General features: G+C 38.7%; 1 protein-coding gene across 5 annotated transcripts in view; it reads right to left on the reverse strand.

Annotated features, from left to right (window-relative positions):
- The window catches only part of KIF16B (kinesin family member 16B), a 135,284-nt gene that overhangs the window by 14,171 nt on the left and 97,399 nt on the right, over nucleotides 1–23,714 (reverse strand). For 4 of the 5 annotated variants that reach the window (XR_014881825.1, XM_085218745.1, XM_085218741.1 and 1 more), the window contains one exon: nucleotides 3,000–3,083. Coding sequence is in view for 4 of the 5 variants with exons in the window: in XM_085218745.1 (XP_085074871.1) it covers nucleotides 3,000–3,083 (84 nt within the window). In the remaining variant the exon portion in view is untranslated. Of the gene's footprint in view, nucleotides 1–1,417; nucleotides 2,033–2,999; nucleotides 3,084–23,714 lie in introns of those variants that run through there. The other variant, XM_085218743.1, reaches the window with a different exon arrangement.

Raw genomic sequence — 23,714 nt, forward strand, 5'->3', positions numbered from 1 at the left:
CCAAATCAGATCGAGTTGCAATTTAGCTTTGACATAAAGAAAAGAGCCTATGAGGCCATTTCAGTAACCCACTGCTAATTCCAGCAAGTACTTTAGAAAGGTGTTTGACTGAAATGAGAGCTTCAGTTGTTTTATCTTTTACACAGGTGTGCATTGGATTTTGAATTTTCTTTTGTGTGCATACTTGGAAAAAAATGTGAATTAAATGAGAAACTGCTTCTCCTCACAGATGCTGCTCAAGAATGCCCTGGGCTGGCCAAAGCTCTAGTGTTCCACTCCAAAATTAATCCAAGAAGTCCAGGAAAAATAACACAAAGCCTGTTCCAAACATATAAATATCTAATGTAAAAGCTGAAAGAGAAGAGTAATTCCTTTGTTATCCACCACAGGGATGACAGCACTACTAATGACCTTAGAACATGGAATATTTGTTCAGAACAGACTGACATTTGTCAGGTTGTCACATACTATCCGTCGATCAAATCAGCTTGGACTTTGGATAAGAATATACATTTTTGTTGGCCTAGAAGTTGAGCTTTGCTTTAAAAATGCTGTATTAACTCATTAGCTCTTGCCTAATCATGTGAAACAATCGAATAAGTTTTCAAATGATATTATTACTGGAATAACATCACCTGTGAGGCTTGCAAGAGATTTTTCAGCAAATCAGGCTATGCTATGAGGTATGAAAGCCAAGTGAATAAACACTAACCATCTCTGCTCATTATCAAGGTCTGACTTCTCCACCTTCAATTTGATTGAACTCCCACATGAGAAACATGCCCCGTTCAAAAGCCAAACTCCCTTACAGAGGCAATCCAACCACTTTCTACTTTCAGGTTAGCCCACTTACATTTGCTTATGGTTCATGGTGAGAAAGTAAAAGCAAGCATTTTAAATAGAAGCAGTTGCCTGTGCCATGGTGCATTATCACACACTCTTTGTCTGCCAAATAGTTTCCCAGTATAATTCAAGATGTGTTTTGAGTCTGCAAAGACTTATGTGACTATGGAAACAACTGCAATATAGGTGGTTTCTTCCACTGCTTTGCCAAGGAAGCTGCAGCTACATTATCTGAAGTTCATCAGCTTTTGGTCTAAAGTGCAAAGCCAGAGCAGAGCACTGCAAAAAAAACACAGGGGATAAAATTAAATGCCAGGAACAGAGATCCAAACTTAAGGCATTTTTGCCATCTTCATGAACTGGTGACAAGCTTATGGCATCAAATTCCTCATGGCAAGGATGGTAATGCTTGGTTCCCTGTTCTCTTTATGTAACTTTCTCTTGATCACTGGAGATCTTATGTTTCTCTAATGCAGAAAGACTTGCCAGGATTACTGAGTGGCACGGCCTAGTGCACTTCTGCCTGGCATATGGCAAAACATATTCATGTGAATTATAATATTTACAGAATATATTGGTAATAAAGTTTTAATGACATAATTTGGCTAAAATAGATACAACTTAAAGCTAAAAACTAGCCATATTGAGAGCTATGATTACTACATGATCATGATCAAAGCATCACTATACACAGGAGTTTTAACATTCAGAAACATTACAATAAAGTTGGTTAGCAAATCAATAGAAGGTCAGAAAGATTAAGGGATTAAATTTCTTACTGGTACAAAAATATGCAAATTGAGTACTAGACTGGAATGTGGCCATGCCTTTATGCCCTCTATGAAGGACATGAAACAAAAAAAAGATTACATTTTGTGCTATATGTAAGACAACCTCACATCAAAAGACAGTGGGGGGATGTTTTGTTTGTGGATCAAAGGGAAGGTGAAATACATGGGGAAAAAAAAAATCAAGACATGCAAGAAAAGATTCCAGTTGGAAGCAATATACTTTTATATTAAATTTTCTAAAGCTCTACTTAATACTATTCCTGCTCTACAAAGAAAGTAATTCTTTATGACTTTCATGATCAAGTAATCCTCATGTGGATACAAAATAGTTGTAGACTGTATGCTTTAGTCTTTGTTTCCTCCTCTTCTTCCCCCAAACTCCATCTTCTGCTCTCAGGCTGCAACAAAGTATACATTAGAATCATAGAATTATAGAACGGCCTGGGTTGAAAAGGACCACAATGCTCATCCAGTTCCAACCCCCTGCTATGTGCAGGGTCACCAACCAGCAGACCAGGCTGCCCAGAGCCACATCCAGCCTGGCCTTGAATGCCTGCAGGGATGGGGCATCCACAGCCTCCTTGGGCAACCTGTTCCAGTGCCTCATCACCCTCTGGGGGAAAAACTTCCTCCTAATATCTAACCTAAACCTCCCATCTCAGTTTAAAACCATCTCCCTTTGTCCTATCACTATCAACCCATGTAAACAGTTGTTCTCCCTCCTGTTTAAACGCTCCCTTCGAATACTTGGAAGGGAGTATGGAAATATAAAGACCTAAACTTTTACAGGAGTGAAGACTGTGCCATCCACACAGCACTGCAGAACAAACCAATAAAAACCAAACCCCACCCTCTGTCAATCTTATCCTCCATAAAATTAAGCTTTCAAATGAATTCAAAGAAAAATACACTCCAAACTGGGTTATAAAATAAAGCTCAGAGGTGCCTATATATTGCTTTCCTTCTGTCATGAGCTATTTGGTTATAGTAACTACGATAAAATAGTAAATCTTCAGATAACTGCATTTCAAGTAGCAAGTTGTTTTTTTTAATCTCGTCTTGCATAGAGACCATCTGTCTACAGTGAACACTTACCTCATCTGCAACCTTTCCCCCCTAAATAAACGTACCTCTAAAGAGATGTCCTTTTTTTTTTTTTTTCCCCAGACTAGGATTTTTTTAAAGGCGTGCTTCATTACTTTGCAATCTACTGCTGCCATCTCCTGTGTTAAATGAAGCAGCAAGTAACTCTGTACTTACAAGTAGGCTATTTAAGTGTGATCATATGGGAACAGTTTCTGTTGGTCAAGCAGACAGTGCTCCACCTAAATACACTTCAGAAGGCCCTGAGAAAGGTGCCGTTACCTCTAAGTGACTCCGTCGCTCTGCAATCACTCGTTCATCCTTGTTTCCAAAGAGCTTCTTTGGAGGGAATTCTAAAGTAGCGACCTGGAAGATATTAAAGGATGAATGGGCATTATAAAAATGAGAAAATCCTCTTTAAACTACAAGGCGTCTGGAAAGAAGAAAAAGCCAACTAGTCACGAGCTACAGTATATGCTGTTAGCAAATATCCCATTATGCATTTCTACTGACATTATGATCTGGTCCACAGCACTGCTAAAATAACAACGTATTTGGTCACGCAAGAGAGACAGGAAGCAAATTTAGGAATTAGATGTCACATATATAATTTTTTTTTTTTTTGCTACAGCAAATTGAATCTAACGTTATAACATCTACTTAGAAGTAAGAAAGATCTCTTCAGGAATGCTGCATTTTTTATGACTGCATAAAAAATTCAGTCTCTTAAAAACTGTGGTATCCAACCATACTGTCATTTAACCTGTTCCTCTTCTCTATCAGATCATGAACATAACATTCTTGCACCTAAAAAGTCATCATGACGTTATGCTCTGGAAAACAGTAATAGTAGATTGCCAGCTGACTCCTGAGCAGGACCTGAAGTATCTCCATCCAGCCTTAAACTACCAGTTATCTTCACAACAGGGGGAGAGAAAGAGCATGCACATCCATGGAAATGGCATCTATAATGATGACAAGAGGCGCCTCCAGAGCCGCAGCTCAACTGAGTTCAAACACGTGCAAATGTATGTCCATAAAGGAAGGTGATGACTTTAATTTCTGAAGAGAGTCCACACAAACATGCAAAATTCTATTTACTACATTAAAAATCTGTCTAGGACTTCTAGGAGTTCGATACAGAGCTGTTCGAAGCTCTGTTTTTTCATTTCTTTTTCATCCTGTAGGAACTGTAACAAGCCACTCTAGTAAAGGATACAGCAAAAGAAGTGTATTCCTTTCTTGTACATCAGCAAATATAACATTTCAACAAATTCCAGGCAGCTATTATTGGAAAACACACTCACGACTCAAGAGGTGATAACAAGCACCAATAAAGTTAGTCTGCCAAACCATGGGAATGGTGCACAAGTCTTCTCCACGCAGTTTGTGTTTGCATTTACAGGCAGTTCAATACAATTGCTTTCTAGCTCTCACTGCAGATAGAAATATGCAACCTCACATCACTATCGCTGGAGTTGTTTTGCAGGCAGAACCCAAGGGTAATGCCTCGTGCATGAATTCCCCGGGCTATAGGATAATACTGAAATAATAAACAAGATGCATCATTTCTGGCATATATACGACTGCAGAGAATTTATCTGGTTACTGGGAGCTGTAGTACACTGAATTAAATGAGGAACCTCATTATTAACATTGAATGTAGCTATTCTTAAAATACAGAGGAATTCTGCAATACAAAAATTCATCCCTACTCTCTGGTTGAACTTTGACATGGATAATTTTAACAAAGTGTCTTCACATGAGCAGCATCAACTGACATGGAGCATCTGAGGAGGCAGAAGAGATGTCTGTTTTACATCAGATTTGTCGACTGGACCCAATTATATTCCTCAGGTTTCTCCAACCATGTGTGCCTGCTTCTTCATGTTGCCAGGACAAGCAGCATATGGTCGAATAGAACCTTTAATTATGTCCTTGGGACTTATTTTCACTGCATTACTCTCACCTTAACCTACACAGAAATGTAAGTGCTAATGTTTTCAAGGGCTTCCCAATCCCACCTCTGCAGAAATTATATTTTATTAAATTGTATTGAATCATGTAATTGCTAGAAACAGGTAAGATAGAACAGCTACCACCAGCATCCCCTCTTGGCCCTAGAGAGACTGTTTTTCAATTTATTTATAAATAATAAATATTTATTTATAGAATTTTAAAATAGTGTCAGTTAAGTAGAGGCAGATTTGCTCAAATGAAAAACATCACTATTAGCACTTCCTTAGACAAACCCTATCCAGTCAAAACGAAGTATCCCATCTTAAACGAAGAATGATTAATGAAGTTTGATTTTAACAGATTTTGAGAGACTCATTCAACAAAACTTTGGGATGAGCAATGGTCTCCAAGGTGTTTTCAAAAGCTGTTAGCTTTTTGAATACATCTTAGGAGAAAAACACTTACTTGCATTTTCTAATAACAGCAAACCTTGATAAACTCATTCTAACCAAAGTAGCTGATCGCATAGTTTTAATATTCCACAATTCCCACGTCTTTGGGATGCACAAATCTCTGAAACCAAAACAACTGAAGTTCATTATTGCAGTCATTAATTTAATATGCAAAAGAAGCATCTCAGCCAACCTTGCTCTGAAGCATTGCAACTTATAACGAGGACCTAAAAGAAAATGATAACTTCACTGCTGATCAACACCTGGACCTGAATATTTCAGGCTTGGAGAAAGATATTTAACAAAAACCTACATCCAGACCAGAATGCCACTGTGCCAAACATATTAGGCAAACATATGCACGTTTCTTGTGTTTGCAATACACGTTTACAGAGTACAGCTATCTATGTACCTGGAAAGACCCTGCACTCTGCAGAGGATATGCTGCAAAAAAAATCTACAGCAGTCACCGCCTGTATGGGGCTGGATGCAGAAGGTGAATAGCCTTGGGTCTTCTGGAATAACTGTGTCCCTGCTTTGCCACTTTCTCAAGGGTCTTCTGGCTCCTCTCAGCCAAACATCTGGCAGGGGTCCATCACACAAACAAAATGGAAAGCATTTATGTTGCAAATGACCTCCCAACCACACAGCAGTAAAACCTCCAGCTGTAGGCTTCATCATCATTTCAGCAACCTTGGAAGCTCTAAGCTATTCCCATATCTCCTACTCCACTTCATGCCAAATATCCCATGAGATACAAAAGCAAACATGTTATCTACAATACACTGCTAACTTAATTTTCCTTGTTTGCCATTACAGCAGAAGCACTGTCAGACTGCAGAGTTGAATACACATCAAAACAAAAAGGAGACATCCAAAATTCTGCAGGCTCGAGTTTCAGGCTGTCCAAATGCTTACAGAGATACCATAACACCAATTCCCACCCAGTTCACAGTCTGAAAATTACCTTTGCAACATGAGAACCAGAACTATTTATGCGGCAACATGAATTATTTAGTCCTTAATGTGACTGTAATTTCATTGCTGGAGGAAGCTGATCCATTGTAGTATACTTATATAAAAATACAATATTAATATATTTACCTGAGGTAAATACATACATAAATACATACACACACACCATTTCTTTCTGCAACTAACTTACAAATGTAGTATTTCATCGTGGAGGAAAAACACTTTCCTTCATGAGTTCCAGAAATAAGAAAAGTGACTATAAAAATGTTATCATCTTGATATAATTCCTGTTCATTAAAAAAAAAAAAAAAAGCAGTAGTATTACAGTTAGTAGTGTTACAAAGACTTTAAGGACCTGTACAGTAGCTTCAGATGAAATTACCATTGCTACAGGTTAATACTCACAGTGCAGTATGTCACTGAATCACGTTTGTTCTTATCACTTAAATACCTAAGATATTTGCAGGTGTAGATTTTGCACAGAGCTGTTTGCCTCAGCACAAACACTAAAAAAGAATTTTACAATCACCAGATTCAGGAGTATAAATTACTCTTTTAGAATTAAATGACTGTGTACCCTCTGGCTCAAAGTTACTCTGGAAGGGTCACATCTTGACTGAGAGATGAAGGGTTTGCAGTAATATAAAGCATAACAAGGGGACACTACAGGTAGCAAGGTGCATTATTCTGCTTTCCTGAAATTTCTACAGCATGCCCCTCCTCCTCTTCCAGTCCCCCTCCTCCTGCAGCAGTGGAAATGAAAGTGTTTGGCAGTCAGGCTTCTTTTTGGTTTGGACATTTTGTCATTTTCTAGGGCTGCTGATGAGGTGATGTGTTTTCTGTCATGGGAAATTAACAGGCATATTCCCCAGCTTGACAGGAACAGTGAGCTAGAATGATTTCCTGAGAAGCTCCAGCATGCAGTGTACAAGATTTCTAATTTTTATTTTGGCTGCAGAATCATTTCCCTACCGTACTTAACTATAGCACCATGATAAAGCAAAATCCATCAAATAGAAAGTAGTGTGTGTGTGCATTTGTACACATACCATGGGCAAGACTGGGACTGCCCTTAGACCCAAAATACAAAGAAAGATAATCCTTTAAAATAGTACAGTCATCTCAAGACTGCCTATCAGCACTCCTAATATCTTTTTAGACACTGAACTTCTTACAGTTAATGATGTTTATCCTATCTAGCAATCGTTGCTAGGCAGTAGCAGGCTCAGGGAGAGGCAAACAGTCATTTGCAATTTATTCCCTAATTTCTTCATAATAAATAAAGGCCGTGTTTTATTTCTGGTCTCATATTACTTGGGGTACATTACTTGCTTGTGTTTCAGCAGCCTCATCTCTAACTAATGATACCTATCTACCTACCACGATAGAATATTTGTGAGATTAATATGATCCAATCCTCCAGTGAAAGGAGCTCCAGACCAACCAAGTATTATCCTAGCAAACTGTAAACAGCTTACGGGATTCCTGTATTTCTATCCCATTCCAATCACAAGATTGGTTTTAGCTCTCTTATTGGCAGGCATTTAATACTGGAAAGAGTAGCTGGTAGAACAGCAAGAGCCCTTTCTTTACCTTACAGCTCCTTGACCTTCAGATTCACCCAATTCTGGCAAAACTTACACAAAAGCACACCCTTTTAGTAAAACCATGAATCTACATAGCTTTCAGCTACTGAGCCACAGAAAGAGATGCAAATCTGGGGACTGGTGTTTTGGAAACCAAGAGCATAACCTGAGGGCCCTGATACCTTGATAGATTTTGCCTGGGACAGGGAGCACTCTCATTTCATGCTTTCTAGGATACAAGTCTCATTTGAAGGGTATTCTCTAATTTCTATATTCAGTTGGGACACTTCACTCACCTAATGGAAGTTTTCTAGGGACCTGCCGGATACAATTCAGTTTCGGGTTTTTGCAGTGAAACATAACATGTTAATAAAAGTCTTGCGAAGTACCTTGCAGATGATGTTTCAATATGGAATGGTCCAAGGTAAAACACCACATAATGCAGCCACGTAGGCTTGTCACTTCTGAAGCGTGAAATTGTTCAAAGCGTTATGCTGCCTAAACATTAAAAAAAAAAAGTGCCATTTTCCTACATCAAGCAAAAATCTACAGGATTTGAAATATCTCATTATTTCTGGTGGCTAAAATCTATGTTTTAGTGCCTACAATACGGTAAAAGATTTTTTTAAAAAGAAAAACAGAGCAGACATTGATGGAGGCTGAGTCATCTTTAATCTTTCATCCCAAATTCTCTTTGTACTTCAGTGTTTTGATATATTTAAATGGGGGGGAAAAGGGGAAAAAAGAAAATTAGGGAAATGCTAACAATTAAATTAAAAAGTCAGTCTTCTTTAACTCTCATGTTACTTTCACAACTCTGAATTTTCTCGTTTTTCAAAGGACATGTCTGACTTTTGATCCTTTGTACCAGAATTCTCTGTCACAGATGAGAAAAATCAAAGAGAAGAATGTGGCATGGGTTTGCAGCCGGTGTGGTGGCTGCACCTGACTTGATTTTGCAGCAAGTAATGAAAGAAAAAACTGTCCTAGTTTCACTTTTTGAAGTTTAAACAAAGTAACTTAGGCCTCAACTTCTCAAGATGTACTAAGATTTCCACAATTTTAATAAACTGTTCTTGACTAATAGCGTGTGCTAAATATTTAGAGATTTGACAACAAAGTTGATTTTTTTTTTAAAGTATATCTTCCTTATTTTTATAGTAATTTTGGCTGAAATAAATCACCTATTCTCTGCAATTTCATAAGAGAGCCTTAAGCAAAGGGAGAGCTAGTATTTAATGAACAGATTACTTTCTATATGGATGTACCATGGGATTATTTTCTGGATATTCAGCTTGTTACTTATTTTACTTTTCCATTTCTAGTTTTCTCTCTTCTTTTTAGATCTCTCTCAATGTGTCTTTCTCCACTTTGTAGCACGTCTCTATTTTATTGGTATCTTTTTCTCTGTGCCTTACCTCATTCTTTCTCTTACTCCTGTGTTCATTTGCTACATCCAATTTTCTGTTCCCAAAGCCTCCTCTCTGCTCTCCACCAGAAGGGATGAGAATTGTGAACACCTCAGAGAAGGATATCAGAGCAACTACAAATCAGCCACAGCTCTGAGGCTGCTCCAAGTCAGCCTTCTGACACATCAAACTCCCCAGGGAGGACTGAGTATCTTTTAAACAGCAACAGAAGCTCAAACAAACCAAGTGTAACGGATCTCCTAAACCAAAAACCCTCAAGTGATCAGGGAACAGAACGGGGAAAAGCTTTTACAGCTCTACCTTTCTACCCAGAGGTCCCTGCAGAGGAGGCCCCACAGGAGGTCCCCAGCACTAGCCAAACACAGTTAGTTCTTCACCAGCTCTGCTCCAACCCCTCTGCTCCCCAGGTCCTTGCAGTGTTTCTGAGACACAAGGAGCTGGCCTAGGCTCATCCCTGCTGTCTCACAGCAAATCTGTTGGAGCCGCAGGCTTCCAGCTTTCTGTTCTCACCTACCCTCGCTGCTACAGCCTGCAGTGTCTGGATCGCACTCAACCATGCACAGAGGAATGAATTCCTCTCTCCTCCCTTGAGGAAATTCACCCTGAAATAACTCCCTCCTGAAATACATGATGGGCTGTGTTGCAGAGCAGCACACTGGAGGTCCTATTTTCCTGTCTTTCCCAAATATGATTTATGCTCCAACACAGCTTCCCACCCTTTTACAGCACATCCTTGTCACAAAGAGAAAGCTGTTTTGCCCACATGCATGAGAACACTGCCATCTCTTTGCTCTACATCCCTTCTGCTCTGTGCCAAAGATTTACCTGCCCACAGAGCTGGCTTAACCTTTGCATTTCTGGCTGGCTACAGCAAGACTCCTAGTTTCCATGTTGCTTTCATCACTTGCTTTTTACCTGGCCTCCTGGAGACCCAGGTCTACCTTTTCTCTTCAGAACATGCCTCATTGAAGCCCAGGCATATAGGAAGCCCTGCTACAGTTAACTTGCTGAAAAGCAGTCCCACATCTGACTTCCCCTGCTGTGCTCAAACTGGCTACAATTCCTTGCCTTTTTCCTACTTATTTCTCTGGAACATCACCAATAAAAGTGAGTAGCTCCTCTACATCATTCCCCTGCAATACGTCCATCTCCTCCACATTCATATGAGTGTCTTCACAGGATGTACAAGTTCCCACAACTCTGGCATCTCTAATTCTGGGTAACTTTCTTGGCAATTTGCACTCTTTGAAGTTCTAAGATCTTCCTGGCATCCTTTCCAGTTACTATCCTCAAAGACAGTCCTTCCCAAAGAGCATTTCAGCTTCATCTGTCATTGAATAAGTACACACACACAAAAAAAAAAATTCAAGTCCCTGTGAACCTCCCTGCAATCTCCATCTGACAATGCAAAATTGCCAAGCAGGACTGGACACCAGAAGTTTTTTTCTTTTGCATTTTGCTAACTGGGGTTCACTGTTTTTAAATCATACCCGCCTCCCTATCAAACAATCTTCCGTAATTATCAAAACTGTTAAAAGAGTTTGCATATCCAAGTTCCTGCTTTAAACAAAGCAGGTAGACCTAAATTCAATATGCTTTTTTGGAACTCTGGTGAGATGTGGAGGCCACTGTTTATTTCATTATTTTAACTCCATTTAGTCTGCCACCTGCTATTGAGAAAATCAAATTAAGTGCGGCCAATGAAGTTACCTGGAATTACAGGGCTGCTTTTACTTTCCTTAAAGCAATTTTTAGACTAGTCAGAATAATAACACACCAAAATTGAGCCATAAATGATACAGAATATAATATTTGACAAATTACTTCTTCGTTTTGTTCATTATAAGCAGTACGATAGCATTTAAATACAAAGCACCTATAAAACTATAAAAATGACTGATAGCATATATATCAAAGTTCATGCAAACCTTTCACGGTTCTATAAAACTCTGCAGTTTTCTCAAATTTTAATCTCGTAAGAAAACTGGAAAGCAATATAGCCAGGACATCTTTGTAAATACAAACTGCTACCTGCATAGCGGAGAATTATTAACCAATGAAAGAGGGACAAAAATTGGCCTAGATGGCAAGGAAAACACATTAAGTTCTCTACACAGGCTGTAGGAAGGCAGAATAAGAAGGTGCAGAGACAGAATATACCAACCTAAAGGATACAGTTAACTCACGTGTAAACCAGTCCAAGTCAAATTAAAAATAATTTAATATGCTTCTTAGGTAAAATAGGAAAATACCTCTTAGATTATAAAGTGAAACATACAAAAAATGTAACATGCTCTTGCAACCTCGGTTCTGCACATATTTCATCTGTTCCTTGCTCCAAGACAGAAACCTTTTGGGGTAATTAGCTGTTGCCATGTGGCAGACCATGCTCTAACACAATGGTACCACACTGACCTACAGAGTCCATGGGCAAGTTTAAAACACACTCTCAACTTTTTTTTTGTCTCTGATCTTGCAAACTAAACATTTATACGTGTTGTTTCAAGTCACAGCGCCTGTTTTACTTTTTTAAAGAAATGGCAACTACTGCTGGGTTTGCAAGCTCACGTCTTCCAAGCTCAGAGCATCGATCAATCTTCATAAACACGTAGCACAGATCTCACTTCTCCAAAAGAAGGAAAAAAAAAAGGAATTTTATAGCGCACTATATAGGGTTTATTTAGCTTTCAAAAATAATTTGGGATTTGATTCATTATCTTCCCATTGGGACTTCCAGGAGGTTACAGGAGTGCCCTGACACCATCTCTGCAGCACCCACGTGCAGCCTTGCCCACCCTGCACCACGTTCCTGCTGCTGTCGCATTGGCTCTTTGGACACTTGGGCTGCACACAGAGAAGTCCCAGAGCCATTTGGCTCGTGCAACAGAAACAGTCCAGGTAGGAGAAGTTGCTGAAGCAGCTTTAACAGCTCCTCCAGAAATGATTCGTTTGGTGCATACAAGCTCATCTCGGTGACATCTGGCAGCGTTTATGAAACATCCCCGTCTCGTGTGACCAGCTGATGCCATAAATTTCAGTTGCCCTTGCCTTTGAGAAATGCTAATAATGAAAACTCATCAAAGAGCAGCAATAATTTCTACTGCTGACTAGATGGATGCCTTCCTGACTACTCAAAATTAATGGCAGATCTCAGGGTCTTAAAGAACAGCTGTCACAGAGAAATATATCTGCAAACAAATACGTAGTATGCCTCTAAGTTTGATTTGTTATAGGTATAAAGCAGCAACTCTCACAACAAACAGGACTGATTACAAGGAGAAGTTAGCTAGCCTTCTCTGTCATTTAAAATGATAAAAAACACAGAAAGAGTCATCTAAGTAGGCAAATGGGAGGTTTTAAAGGATCTATTCACTGCCCCTTCAACAGTAAGAGTGGTTTATAGCCACATAGATTATACATACATTTTCACTTATGTCTAGTCTTATAGATACTATAAAACTAGCTGCTTTATCACAGAATTAAAAACTAGCTGTAAGCCTCACACAAATTAAGGATTTTCCCCCACTATCAATGCTGTCACTAGGAACAGCTTAAAATGACAAACTAACATATCTAACTGCAATCAACCTAACAGATACGTTTTTAGGAATTTGTTTGGCAAAGCACTTTGAAAAAGCAGCAATGGGGACCAAAAAGACCACTGCTGCCATCAGTCTCACAAGCATTACTCTCCCAAGATCCTCGTGTCATGGAACTGGGTGAGATTGTCTGTTTCCAAGTGAAATACAATTTATTCATCATGCACCTGAAAATACATGCTTAGAAAGCAAAACCTGTCTATGTTCTACATATGCAAAAACTCAACAACGCACTTGACTAAATGTCATGAAACTGAAGTCAACACCATTACTTGTAGGGGCTGGAAAACAGAGATATGTTTAACTTTTGTGTGCATTTGATGATACCCAATTACTGCCTGTGAGCTGATTTCTAGGAGAGTGTAACAATTCTGCCCCCAAAAGGCACCGCATCATTGAGACAGTACCGATGAGGCAGCTCCACCTACATGAGCTTCAGTAACCCAAGGGAATGGGGGCAAGATTTATGACCAGAGGGATTTTTTTTTCTGTTTGTTTGAATTCTTACAATGAGTTGCAACACATAAGAGCCCTCAAGCACAATCAGAATGAAAACTGTGCTGCTCCAAAAATGAAAAAGAAACCCTGAAATACAGCAGTTTGCAATTACTTTAACAATTTTGAAACTAGTTAAAAGCTGGGCTAATCTTAAGGGCATCGCTACATACTCTGATTCAAAAATATTAAACAAAAATAAAGGAGTTAGAATTTAAAATGCAGTGAGTAATTTAATTATTTAAAATACTGCTAAATTGCTACCGAATCTTTTTTCCAGACAAACACATCAGAGCAGGACATGGGGGGTGCAAATGAAGTCTGAAATAAATTTAAAGTCTTTCACAGAAAATATAGAGCATACATTTGAACAACCTCAGTGCTGCATTGCCAGCAGCCCTGAACAACAACACAGTCAATAAAATATCATTAGCACCCAGTAGTTAGAACTAAGTATGATAGAAAATAATGGATTCCATTCAGAAAAAAAAACTGGCCTGAACCTTAGCTTTGGTTGTTTTTATCATTCACAGCTTAATAATCATTTACAGATAATTATAAATTAATTGAACATTTTAACACTGGTTCCCAAAGCTCTGCACCCATGGAAAGGTGTGCTTTTTCATCTCACTGGCACTTGTATTATGGATATGCCATCACACATTTTGTCTTTTAAAAGAGTTTCCATAGTTTCTCCTCCACACTAATATTTCTGGCTGGTTCTGAAATATGCCCTACAGTAAACCAGACTGCATCCTCTACATTCAGTTTTCTCCTCCTTGACATTTTCAATTTGTATCGGCTGCTCAGTATTTTTCTTGAGTCACTGCTTCTTTAGGTATATTTTCATATTAAACCACAAGAGATTGTATTTTATTGATTTTTGTCATGCAGAGATGTCTAATAAATTTTACTGCTTGGGCTTTCTTGCTTTGGGCTCTTTAGTGGGATAGAAAATATTCTTGTAAGACGGAGCCTTCTGCACGCTTTGTGCTGCAGACACAGATGGTAAAAAGATCAGATTTTTTATTATTATTATTATTTACTAACTTTACAACAGTCTAGAAATTGTTCCAAGACCCTTAAAGGAAGATCTCATTGTGAGCACACCACCAAAGGTGGCTCATTTAGAAACAAAGCGCGTTATCGGCTGCGCCAGTTCTACAAATTTGTTTTCTTCCTTGCTTCTAAAGCCAACTCATTTTTAATTAAGAAACAGAACATTATTTTCACCACAGCAAGTCTGAAACCTCATTACCAGAACAAGATAAACAAATATTTATAACAGACCCTTAGGTAAAAAGTGCCTTTTAATGGTTAGCATCGTTATTATATTCACGTTGTGTCTCGTGGCTTTGTAGGTTTTTTGTTTCATTTTAAAAAGAAGAAATTCACCCTTTAAGCTTCCTAGTGAAAGCATCATATATCAAAAGCTAGGGAATATTCACAACACATCATCACAGCTACAGTCAGTGTCCCCTGATATTTCATTAGTCATTGATCCACCCTGGCAGGGCCTTGGACTTGGTCTGTTTGCTCACCTCGCTGGGAGACCACTGACCCTGCCTCAGGTACACTGGGCTGTGCCCCATCACTGAGGTCCCTGCTACCATGCTGCAGCCACCCCCAGCTCCTAGGATGCCCTCCCTGGTGCATCAGCCCTGACCTTGCTGCTCCCCAGCAGGTGTGTAGGATACTGCAGTGGGAAAGTCAGGGTAGATGACTTGCAGTAGATGCTCTCAAGGGCCACATGAAGGCCCTTCTCTCTCTGTAGGAAAGGCAAATGGGGTCCATGGAAGTAAGGAACCGTGCTTCATTGTAATCTTTACATACCATAAGTATAAATGATAGCTCAACACTTCATAAAGTAATATAATGAATAATACATAATATAGTAAATATTATGAACATAATAAAATATACCTCTACTTCAACTCTTTAAGAGTTCCTGGATAAACTGCAAGCCATGTTTATATTGGGACATCCAACATCTGTTGTCAAATACAGAGGGGAAACCGGTTTTTCAAGAGCTTTTCGTTCCTTCAGAATACTTCAGCACTCTACAAATGGCACTTCTGTCAATTAAGTCATCTGTATCTTGATCCCATTTAGACAATAAGTTATTTCCTTAATGCATCAAAATCAAAATAAACATCTAAATACTTTTAGTGAGCAGAAGAACTTGCATTGACTTGTCCCCAAAGGCTTCAGATGAAACAAAGCATGGAGAATCTTATCACAGAATCATAGAATTATAGAATAGCCTATAGTGGGTTGAAAAGGCCTACAATGCTCATCCAGTTCCATCCCTCTGCTATGTGCAGGGTCACCAACCAGCAGACCAGGCTGCCCAGAGCCACATCCAGCCTGGCCTTGAATGCCTCCAGGGATGGGGCATCCACAACCTCCCTGGGCAACCTGTTCCAGTGTGTCATTCTGCTGAAAACCAGACACACAGATTCACAGAATCCTTAGAGAGTTGGAAGGAATCTCTGAAGACCATCTAGTCCAACTACCCTGCAATGCACAGGGACCCCACAGCTAGATCAAGGTTGCCCAGAGCCTGATCCAGCCTTGCCTTGAAAGTCTCCAGGATGGTGCATCAACCACATCCCTAAGCAATCTGTTCCAGTGCCTTACTACCCTCACTATAAAAGATTTTTTCCTTACATCTAACCTAAATCTCCCCTCTTTGAGCTTGAAGCTTTTTCCTCATGTTCTATCACCACAGACCCTGCTATAGAGTCTGTCCTCTTCTTTCCTTTAGCTCCCCTTTAGATACTGAGCCTCAAGAGAAACTTGGTATCATCCTCCTGATCAGACAGTGATTTAAATTTATTGTATTAAATTTATTCTGATAGCTTCACATCTGCAGCTGAGTCAGTAATACCATCTATATGTGTAAGGAAAAAAAATGTAACTGGTTGTATATCTGAAATCAGTTTTTGCTATTGTCTATATCATTGGTTCAAACATAATTTGGGTATTTTCACAAAAACTGGAGTTACAGTTGGGTCATCGTATCCTAAATCAACTGAAGCCAAAATGATTCTTCTTGAAAAATCTACTTAATCCAGCAATGCACCCCTGATACACTGTGAGAACAAGTTGTTCTTCACAAAATTATTAGAAGATAGTGAGACTGTCAATAACAGCTAATGATTAACAGAGCACAAGTCTTAAAAGTCTTCTAAAGCAAGACAATTATTAAAAAAAAAAAAAAAAAAAAAAAAAAGGAGCAGCAAAAACTCCAGTCCTCCTTTCTGCCTTTCTCTAAACATGAAGAAAAAACAAAGACAGGGATGCAGCCTAAGGCATTCCCAATGCCTTCAGATACTCAGGAGCAGCTAAGAAATGCCTGAATCTCAGTGAGCAACAACACCCAAGTTAAACCGTCTGAGAACTGTTCCTCTCAGAGGCAATCCTCTCTCACAGACAGCTATTATCCATCTGAAACTATTTTACTGATTAAAAGAAAAGAAGAGAATATTTTGATATCATGCAAATTCACTAGATAATTGAGCAGAACTTTGAAAATCAGATTATAAAATAATCAAAGCAATTATGCTGTCAAATGCTTTGTGAATTTTGAAGCGAAGAACTTATCCCTTTCAAGGGCTTCTATTTTTAATTTATGCACTGTTAATCTTATAGATTTGCCATGGCACAATCAGTAAGACCTGGCTTTCTATTTCTGCCTGTAGGTTAACTGTCTCGTACTGAATTTATTTATCTGGAGATCTCTAAAACCAATGGTATTTTCCTTCAGAACTGTTGGAAACTCAAAGGTTCCAGTAGTTGCTGAGGAGGGACATAAAAGTAGGTCTCATCATTGACCAAACCATAGGAGAGAGGGAGGGAGGAAGAAGGGGGAGAGATAAGCAGAAACTGTATGTCTGCAAAATTGCATCTACCAACCCAAGAAAACGTTGCTGCACAATCCTAGCATACAAAAGAACAATAATCACAAATTAATCCCAAAGCCAGGTTTTCACAAGGCTCTTAAGACGTTCGCATTCAGATATTCAGACATTGAATTCATTTTCACACTAGAAACTGAATAACTGCATACCATGCTGGAAACAAACATGCCAGTGGTTTTGCTATGCCACAGATGCTCATGTCCTGGTTAGCAAGTATAAATTCAGAGATGCCACATGGAATAAATACACTCCCCCATAATCAGACTTGCACAGACTACATGATGCAGTTAGCAGGGATATTTTTTGCAGTTTATTACAGAATAAGATTCTCCTGTTCATATGCATTTATAAACTGATGCACTGAGCAAAGTGCTAAAAGTTCTTTCAAAAGCAGCAGAAAAGTTTTGAGCTGCAAAAAGAAAGGCCACATTAAGCACTTAGGGATCTGCTCACATTTCCCCTGTAGCTAATAGCAAGCCAAGGCTGACATGGAAGCACTATGCACATAAAGTTACAGGCTTCCACAGTTGTCTGAACATAACGTAATTAGGAATGTGAGCTGGAAAAGTGTATATGACAAAATATGCTTCCTGTGTTTGTACTTCCTGGCTGTTACCAGTGACAAGAACATAAACGTTAAAATCTAAAATTACCCATACCATAATTACTGTAATTTGCACTGAATAAAGGTGAAGGCTATAATCACATGCTTGTATAATAGAATTGTAAGGTTTACACACATTTAAGGATTCTAAAGATTACTACTCTATTTTTCCTTCAATATTTATGGAAAGATATATTAGTAAGGCTAGCAAAGTGCCCAGCAAGAGAGCAAGAATTAAGAATGCCTTTATGATCTGTACTTCAAAAACTATTTCTATGCCCTTTTCTGTACGCTTATGATCCTGTTAGATGTATTATTTTAATAGACATCTCATATAGAACATGGCGTTTGCTATGCACACTAGTGCTGTAAACAATCTTCATTTTAATCTGTGTTCAAATACCCAATATTCCTCGGGGGAGGGAGGTGGTAGAATGCACAAAGAAACAAAAAACCCACAGTTTTTAGATGGTTTATGTATGTTTGGTAGTTGTCCTAAGATTTGCATGGGAGATTTGGTACTCCATTAGATTTCTCTACTGTATGAAACAAAACTACAGTATATACTCTTGATTACTTCAAAAACAATTTCAAGCTTGATAGCATTCAGAAGCACCACTCCAGTCAAGTCAAAAACCATCAAGAAGTTCATTGCTTTCCTGGGTCAGTCTTTCAAATGCAAAATAAAGTTTGAAACACTGTTATATAATGCTCTCCCTAAGGGACACGGAGTTCCTAGAAGCTGAAAGAACCTGAATTAAGAATACAGACAAAATCAGACTTTCTAAAACAATAAAATAACATAGCAAGACCTGTACCACTGTGATCATTGCTATTTGCTACACCTTGCTTCTCTCTGGCACTTGTAACCTTTGATTTTCAATTGTCATTTGGTTAAGAGTTTCTCAACATCAACCTCAGCAATCACTGAAGCTGTGAAAGGATTGGGACTTCAGTCACTGAAGGTTTCAGAACAAACTCATTTTAAATAGTGTCTTAGAAGTTTGCAGTTATTTACAGCTATAGTGCTTTACATTTCCTATGACCGAACACTAGAAACATTCAGATGTCCAGAATCATGCATTCAATGTAAATGTATTATCTAAATCTCATCTCTTAATGAAATATGCAGTTATGGACACCAGTAAATGACAAATCCATTGGTAAAACCAGCAGAGCTTCTGACAGACCAGCTCTGGTGCAACAAGCTTTTGTCTTCTGCTTCCAAAGCAGCTCTTGTGCTCCAAAGCTCACCAGTTACATGGCAGCTGGCTCAGCAGCTCTGTAAGCCAAGCACCTTAAAGTTATTGCTTCCCCATCCTTTTGCCTCTTGAAGTAATCCCAGGAGATTAACACGAGTTTTACATTTAATGAAATGCTGCAGCTGCACAGTTACAAGTCAGAAAGCCGAAGCAGTCAGAAAGGTACACTCCCAGCTGAGAAGCTGCAGCTGCCCTAAGTGCTCTGCAGAAGGAATGCTGACTTACAGCTCCTTCTTTGTTTAACCCATCTGGCTGTATTCTTTCTTGTGAGGGAGATTAAAAAAAAAAATAATAATTACACAAATGCACAAAGGTTGATCAATTACCTTTATAATTATCTCGACAAAATAATGAACAACAACAACAACAAAATCACCAGCCATGTCTTGGAAGTTAGCAAGAAGTTGCACTTATCTGACCCTGGAAATAACCTCTCTCCAAATCCAGGGATGATCTCCTAAAATCAACAGCTTCACCTCATATTCATTCCCTCACCATTAACTGTGCTGGTATTTTGTGCTGAAGATTTCTTTCACTTATTACTTATCAAGAGCAACACATGTATGGGCCATTTAAAAAAAAAAAATGTGGATCCCTTCCTTCCCTGGCTGTCACCCAGAAAAGGAGGATGGAGGCAAAAGGAAAAGACCGTGAGATCAAACCCTGATAGCTGAATCAACAATTCACGCCTCTTCTCATTATTGCATGGCAGAGTTAATGCTAGTTAATAAGTGGGACGAGAGAAGAGTTTCAAAAGAACTTCAGAAGGGATTAGAACACTGACGCCCTACATTAGCAGCAGGCATTTACATAAAGTTGTGTGGTTGCAGGCAGTATGGTTGGATGAAATATGATGTGAACTCACTGAGATACAAAAAGTTTCTTGCAGCTCATCTCTAAAAGAGAAAATATTTTCATAGAGAAGGGACAAGCTACTTTGAATGCTGGAGGGGAGATTTAAATGGGACATAAGGAAAAAGCTTGTTATGATAATAGTGGTGAGGCAGTGGCACAGGCTGCCCAGAGAGGCAGTGGATGTCCCATCCCTGCAGACAGCCAAGGTCAGAATGGACAGGGCTGTGAGCACTGATGGAGCTGTGGTGTCCCTGTGCACTGCAGGGGTTGGACTGGATGGCTTTTAAGGTTCCTACGAATTCAAACAAATCTACTTTGAATTTTCAAAGCTCTGAAATACTTAAAATATTTTTAAAATGAGCTTACAACAAATAATTGGAATTCGTTATATTCAAAAACATTCACATATTATTTCTGACAAGCTTGAGAAATATTTTCTGCTCTTTGAGTTTCATGCAATTCTTATGCAAAGCAAGAAAGCGAGCGCCTTGAGTTCAATCCAAAAGAACTACACTCTGTCAAATAAATCACTGATTAATAGAGGATATTGTTTTCAGATGTAAAATGGAGTAATACGACTCCCATTGACACTACCAACAAGAGTCTTTCCTCCTTAGAAATCTAGACTAAAAAATTGAAACCAGACAGACAGCATTTTTTCCTAATTATTATAATTGCTATAAAATACAACCTTTACTGTCCAATACTTCAGTATATGAAGCAAACGCTCCCGCTGTCTGCAGCATGCAGGCATCCTAACTTCCAAGATACATGATATTAGATGTGTAACTACAATGTATCTCACTCATTTCCCCAATGGGAACAGCATACAGGGTAGAGGCAGAGCACATGGGAACTCTGGATCGAAGGCTCAATCTTCTGTATAACATTTCCTGCTGCTTCAGGATATGGATATTACACATCCTTTTGGTCCCATAAGATGACATGAACCAGACCAGTGGAAGGGGAAGCTGGATCGGTTACGAGGCCTGAAATTCTTCAAAAATAATAACCAGTCTTCTTGTGCTTTAGACAGTGAAAGATATAAATATTACTTTATACACAGACCACCATACATCATATAGGAATACAGAAATTATTAGATTCTGTTAAACGGGCTAGAAGCCAATAGCTTTAGCACTTCTTTCAAAATCTTGCCTGCATACACATCCTTATCTTCATGAATTGATCTATAAATGCAAGTATGCATTTTAACTGCTCTTTGACAAGCTCTGCATGGATTTACAAATATTTTAAGACAGTGATTGACTATTAGGACTAAAAATGCCTTGGTGCTATGTGCTTCCCTTTACACCATTCAGAGACTTTTGTATACATGGAAGGAGGTTTCTAGAGAAGTGACAGTGAAGGCTGTAAGCAAAGTGACAATGAAAGCCTGCAAAACCTGGATAGAAAGTGGCAAGTATGGAATCCCAAAATGCACAAATGTCTTTACAAGACCCTGAATTCACTTAAGGAATGATAAATCGTCAGTTGTTCCTCTGTTTTCCTTTGAAAGAAGAGACAAGAAAGCTTTAAGAAGGGGGGAGCAGTGGCCATCACAAATTCACAACACTCAAACTTGCTTAAGTAACAGATAGGAGACAGCATCCCTCTCATCAAGGCAGGCAGAAAAGGTTTTTTGCAGAAACCAGCACTCCAGTACTATTCCAAAACTGTGAGTCTATAAGAAAAGAAGGAGGAGGAAAAGTTCTTATGTCTCAATTAAAGAGCCTATTTGTTCCTGTTTCTGACCAGTGATGAACAAAAAGTGTATTTCATTACATAGGTCACTGCTACTGAAAGCTAAGGTATGATCTTAATTAAAATCCCAGAAACAAGAGTATGATTTACAAATATGTAGCATAAGAAAGCTGAAGACAGGCAAATGACAATTGTGTAGATCTACAAAGAACATCAACAGAAAACCCAAACCAACCAACCAACAAAAAACCACAACAAACCAGCAGGGACTTATAATGCTGGTGTTTGTCTGCCTCTAGCACAACCTCATCCTGCAGCAACTCCTCCAGTCTTTCTGAATTTGCAAGTGACACTTCTATGAGACAAGCAGCCATCACCATCCAGCCATTTACATAACAAGGAACATGAAGGTACATAAAATACAACATCAATGTAAGACACTAAGAGAGTTCCTGCTCTTGAAAAGGCAGACTTCTTAAAAAATCTTCCCAATAAATCAGTTTTCCAATGCATTCCTTTGGGAATTCAGTGGCAGCAACATGAAATGCAAGATCAGCAAGTTATTAAAATACTGATGTAGTAATTCAGAACTGAGCAACTAATGAGCTGCAAAGTTCACTTCTAAAAAGCAGGACACTCATATGTTAAACATATTCACAGTATTTTCTCTGTCCATTATAAATATTAATTTAGAGTTGGAAAGTGAGCGACACAAAATAAAATCCAACTTTGATGGGTTCTGATGACATTTAAGGATCAAATTTCTTTGGAACAAAACGTAGGAACTATGGAGCCAACTCTGCCAAACTTGTTATTAAATGTATTTTAGTGTCATAATGAATGCCAAATTAGGTCACTGGCAAAAGAAAGGAGACAGGCGACTTTCAGTTTGCCAAACAAAGTAAGCACAAACCCACTTTGCAAAATTAATCCCAAATTTCCATAAATTAAGGCTATTTAAAAACAAATAGGCTAAAATTTAGGAAAGCATTGCTCATTTACATATGTCACACTGACAGTGAAACTCCTTCAAAGAAAACAAACTCCAAATCTTTACTACAGTGAACAATATGAAAAGTTTCGTTCATCACAAGAGCACCGGTTGTGGAAATGCCAACAAGCAGAAGAAACCAGTTGCATACTAGCTAGGTTTCTTCAGCCCACAGGCTTGCCATTTATTTCTGATGCTCTAATTCTCAAAGGACTGGACACAACACAACTACCTGCACTACAGAGAAGAAAGCAGGCAGCATCACTGCTGAAGGGAACAGTGCTTCCAAAGTAGATTCTGCACTGACAGGGAGAAAACTACCAGAGATGCAGTGGATGACTTGATCAAATGCCCACCTCTCTTCTCCTATGCTTTACAGTGCTTTGTACTTAGAAAGGATATGCATATTGAATCTGACCAATAATTCATTTGAGGTTGCTTTGAAGAGGAGTCTAGACAAAAGGTGGAAGAAGATTCTAACAAAGCTATAGATCTGCTGTTTCAGATAGTAACATGGTTAATCACTTCTTTCAAGCACACTGGAAGCCAAAACACATTAATATGCTTCTTCAAAAAGTACCACACTTTAGGGAAGGGTGTACTGACAAACTTGTACGACTTGGTATTTGCCCTGACTTACACAGAGACTGTTGAGGAAAGAGCAGATAACTCAATAAAACATCCTATGATGCCTCTCCTACATGGAAATTAGAAATTTAATCACCTATATAGTTAAGCCAATAATTCTGTTAATGTACTAGATGTCAATCTCAATAAATTGACCTAAGACCAAATATATGGCAGCACAGAAGTGTCAATAAGAAACAAATGAGCACATTAACATATAAAATATATTGAGCTTGTCAGCATGGCTGCAGATAGTGAAGGAGCATAAGGAATGAAAATTGCTTATTTGAAGCATGTATTCTCCTCATTTGAGGAAGATAATTATTGACCTGTAATTGTTCTCAGGAGATGCATGGAGGTAATTGTTCTCAGGAGATGCATGGAGATAACATAACATCAGAACTTGGCTTCTTGCTAAAAGCTACTAAGAAAACTGCAGGAGGTGCTACTGCTTTTCTTTTCTGACCTACTAATATCACTCCTAAGCTCTTCTGATTCTTAAGAAAAAATCCTCCTCCTGTAACACCTAAAAGCC

Source organism: Meleagris gallopavo, chromosome 2 (assembly GCF_905368555.1).
Source record: "Meleagris gallopavo chromosome 2, MGAL_WU_HG_1.1, whole genome shotgun sequence".
Taxonomy (NCBI): domain Eukaryota; kingdom Metazoa; phylum Chordata; class Aves; order Galliformes; family Phasianidae; genus Meleagris; species Meleagris gallopavo.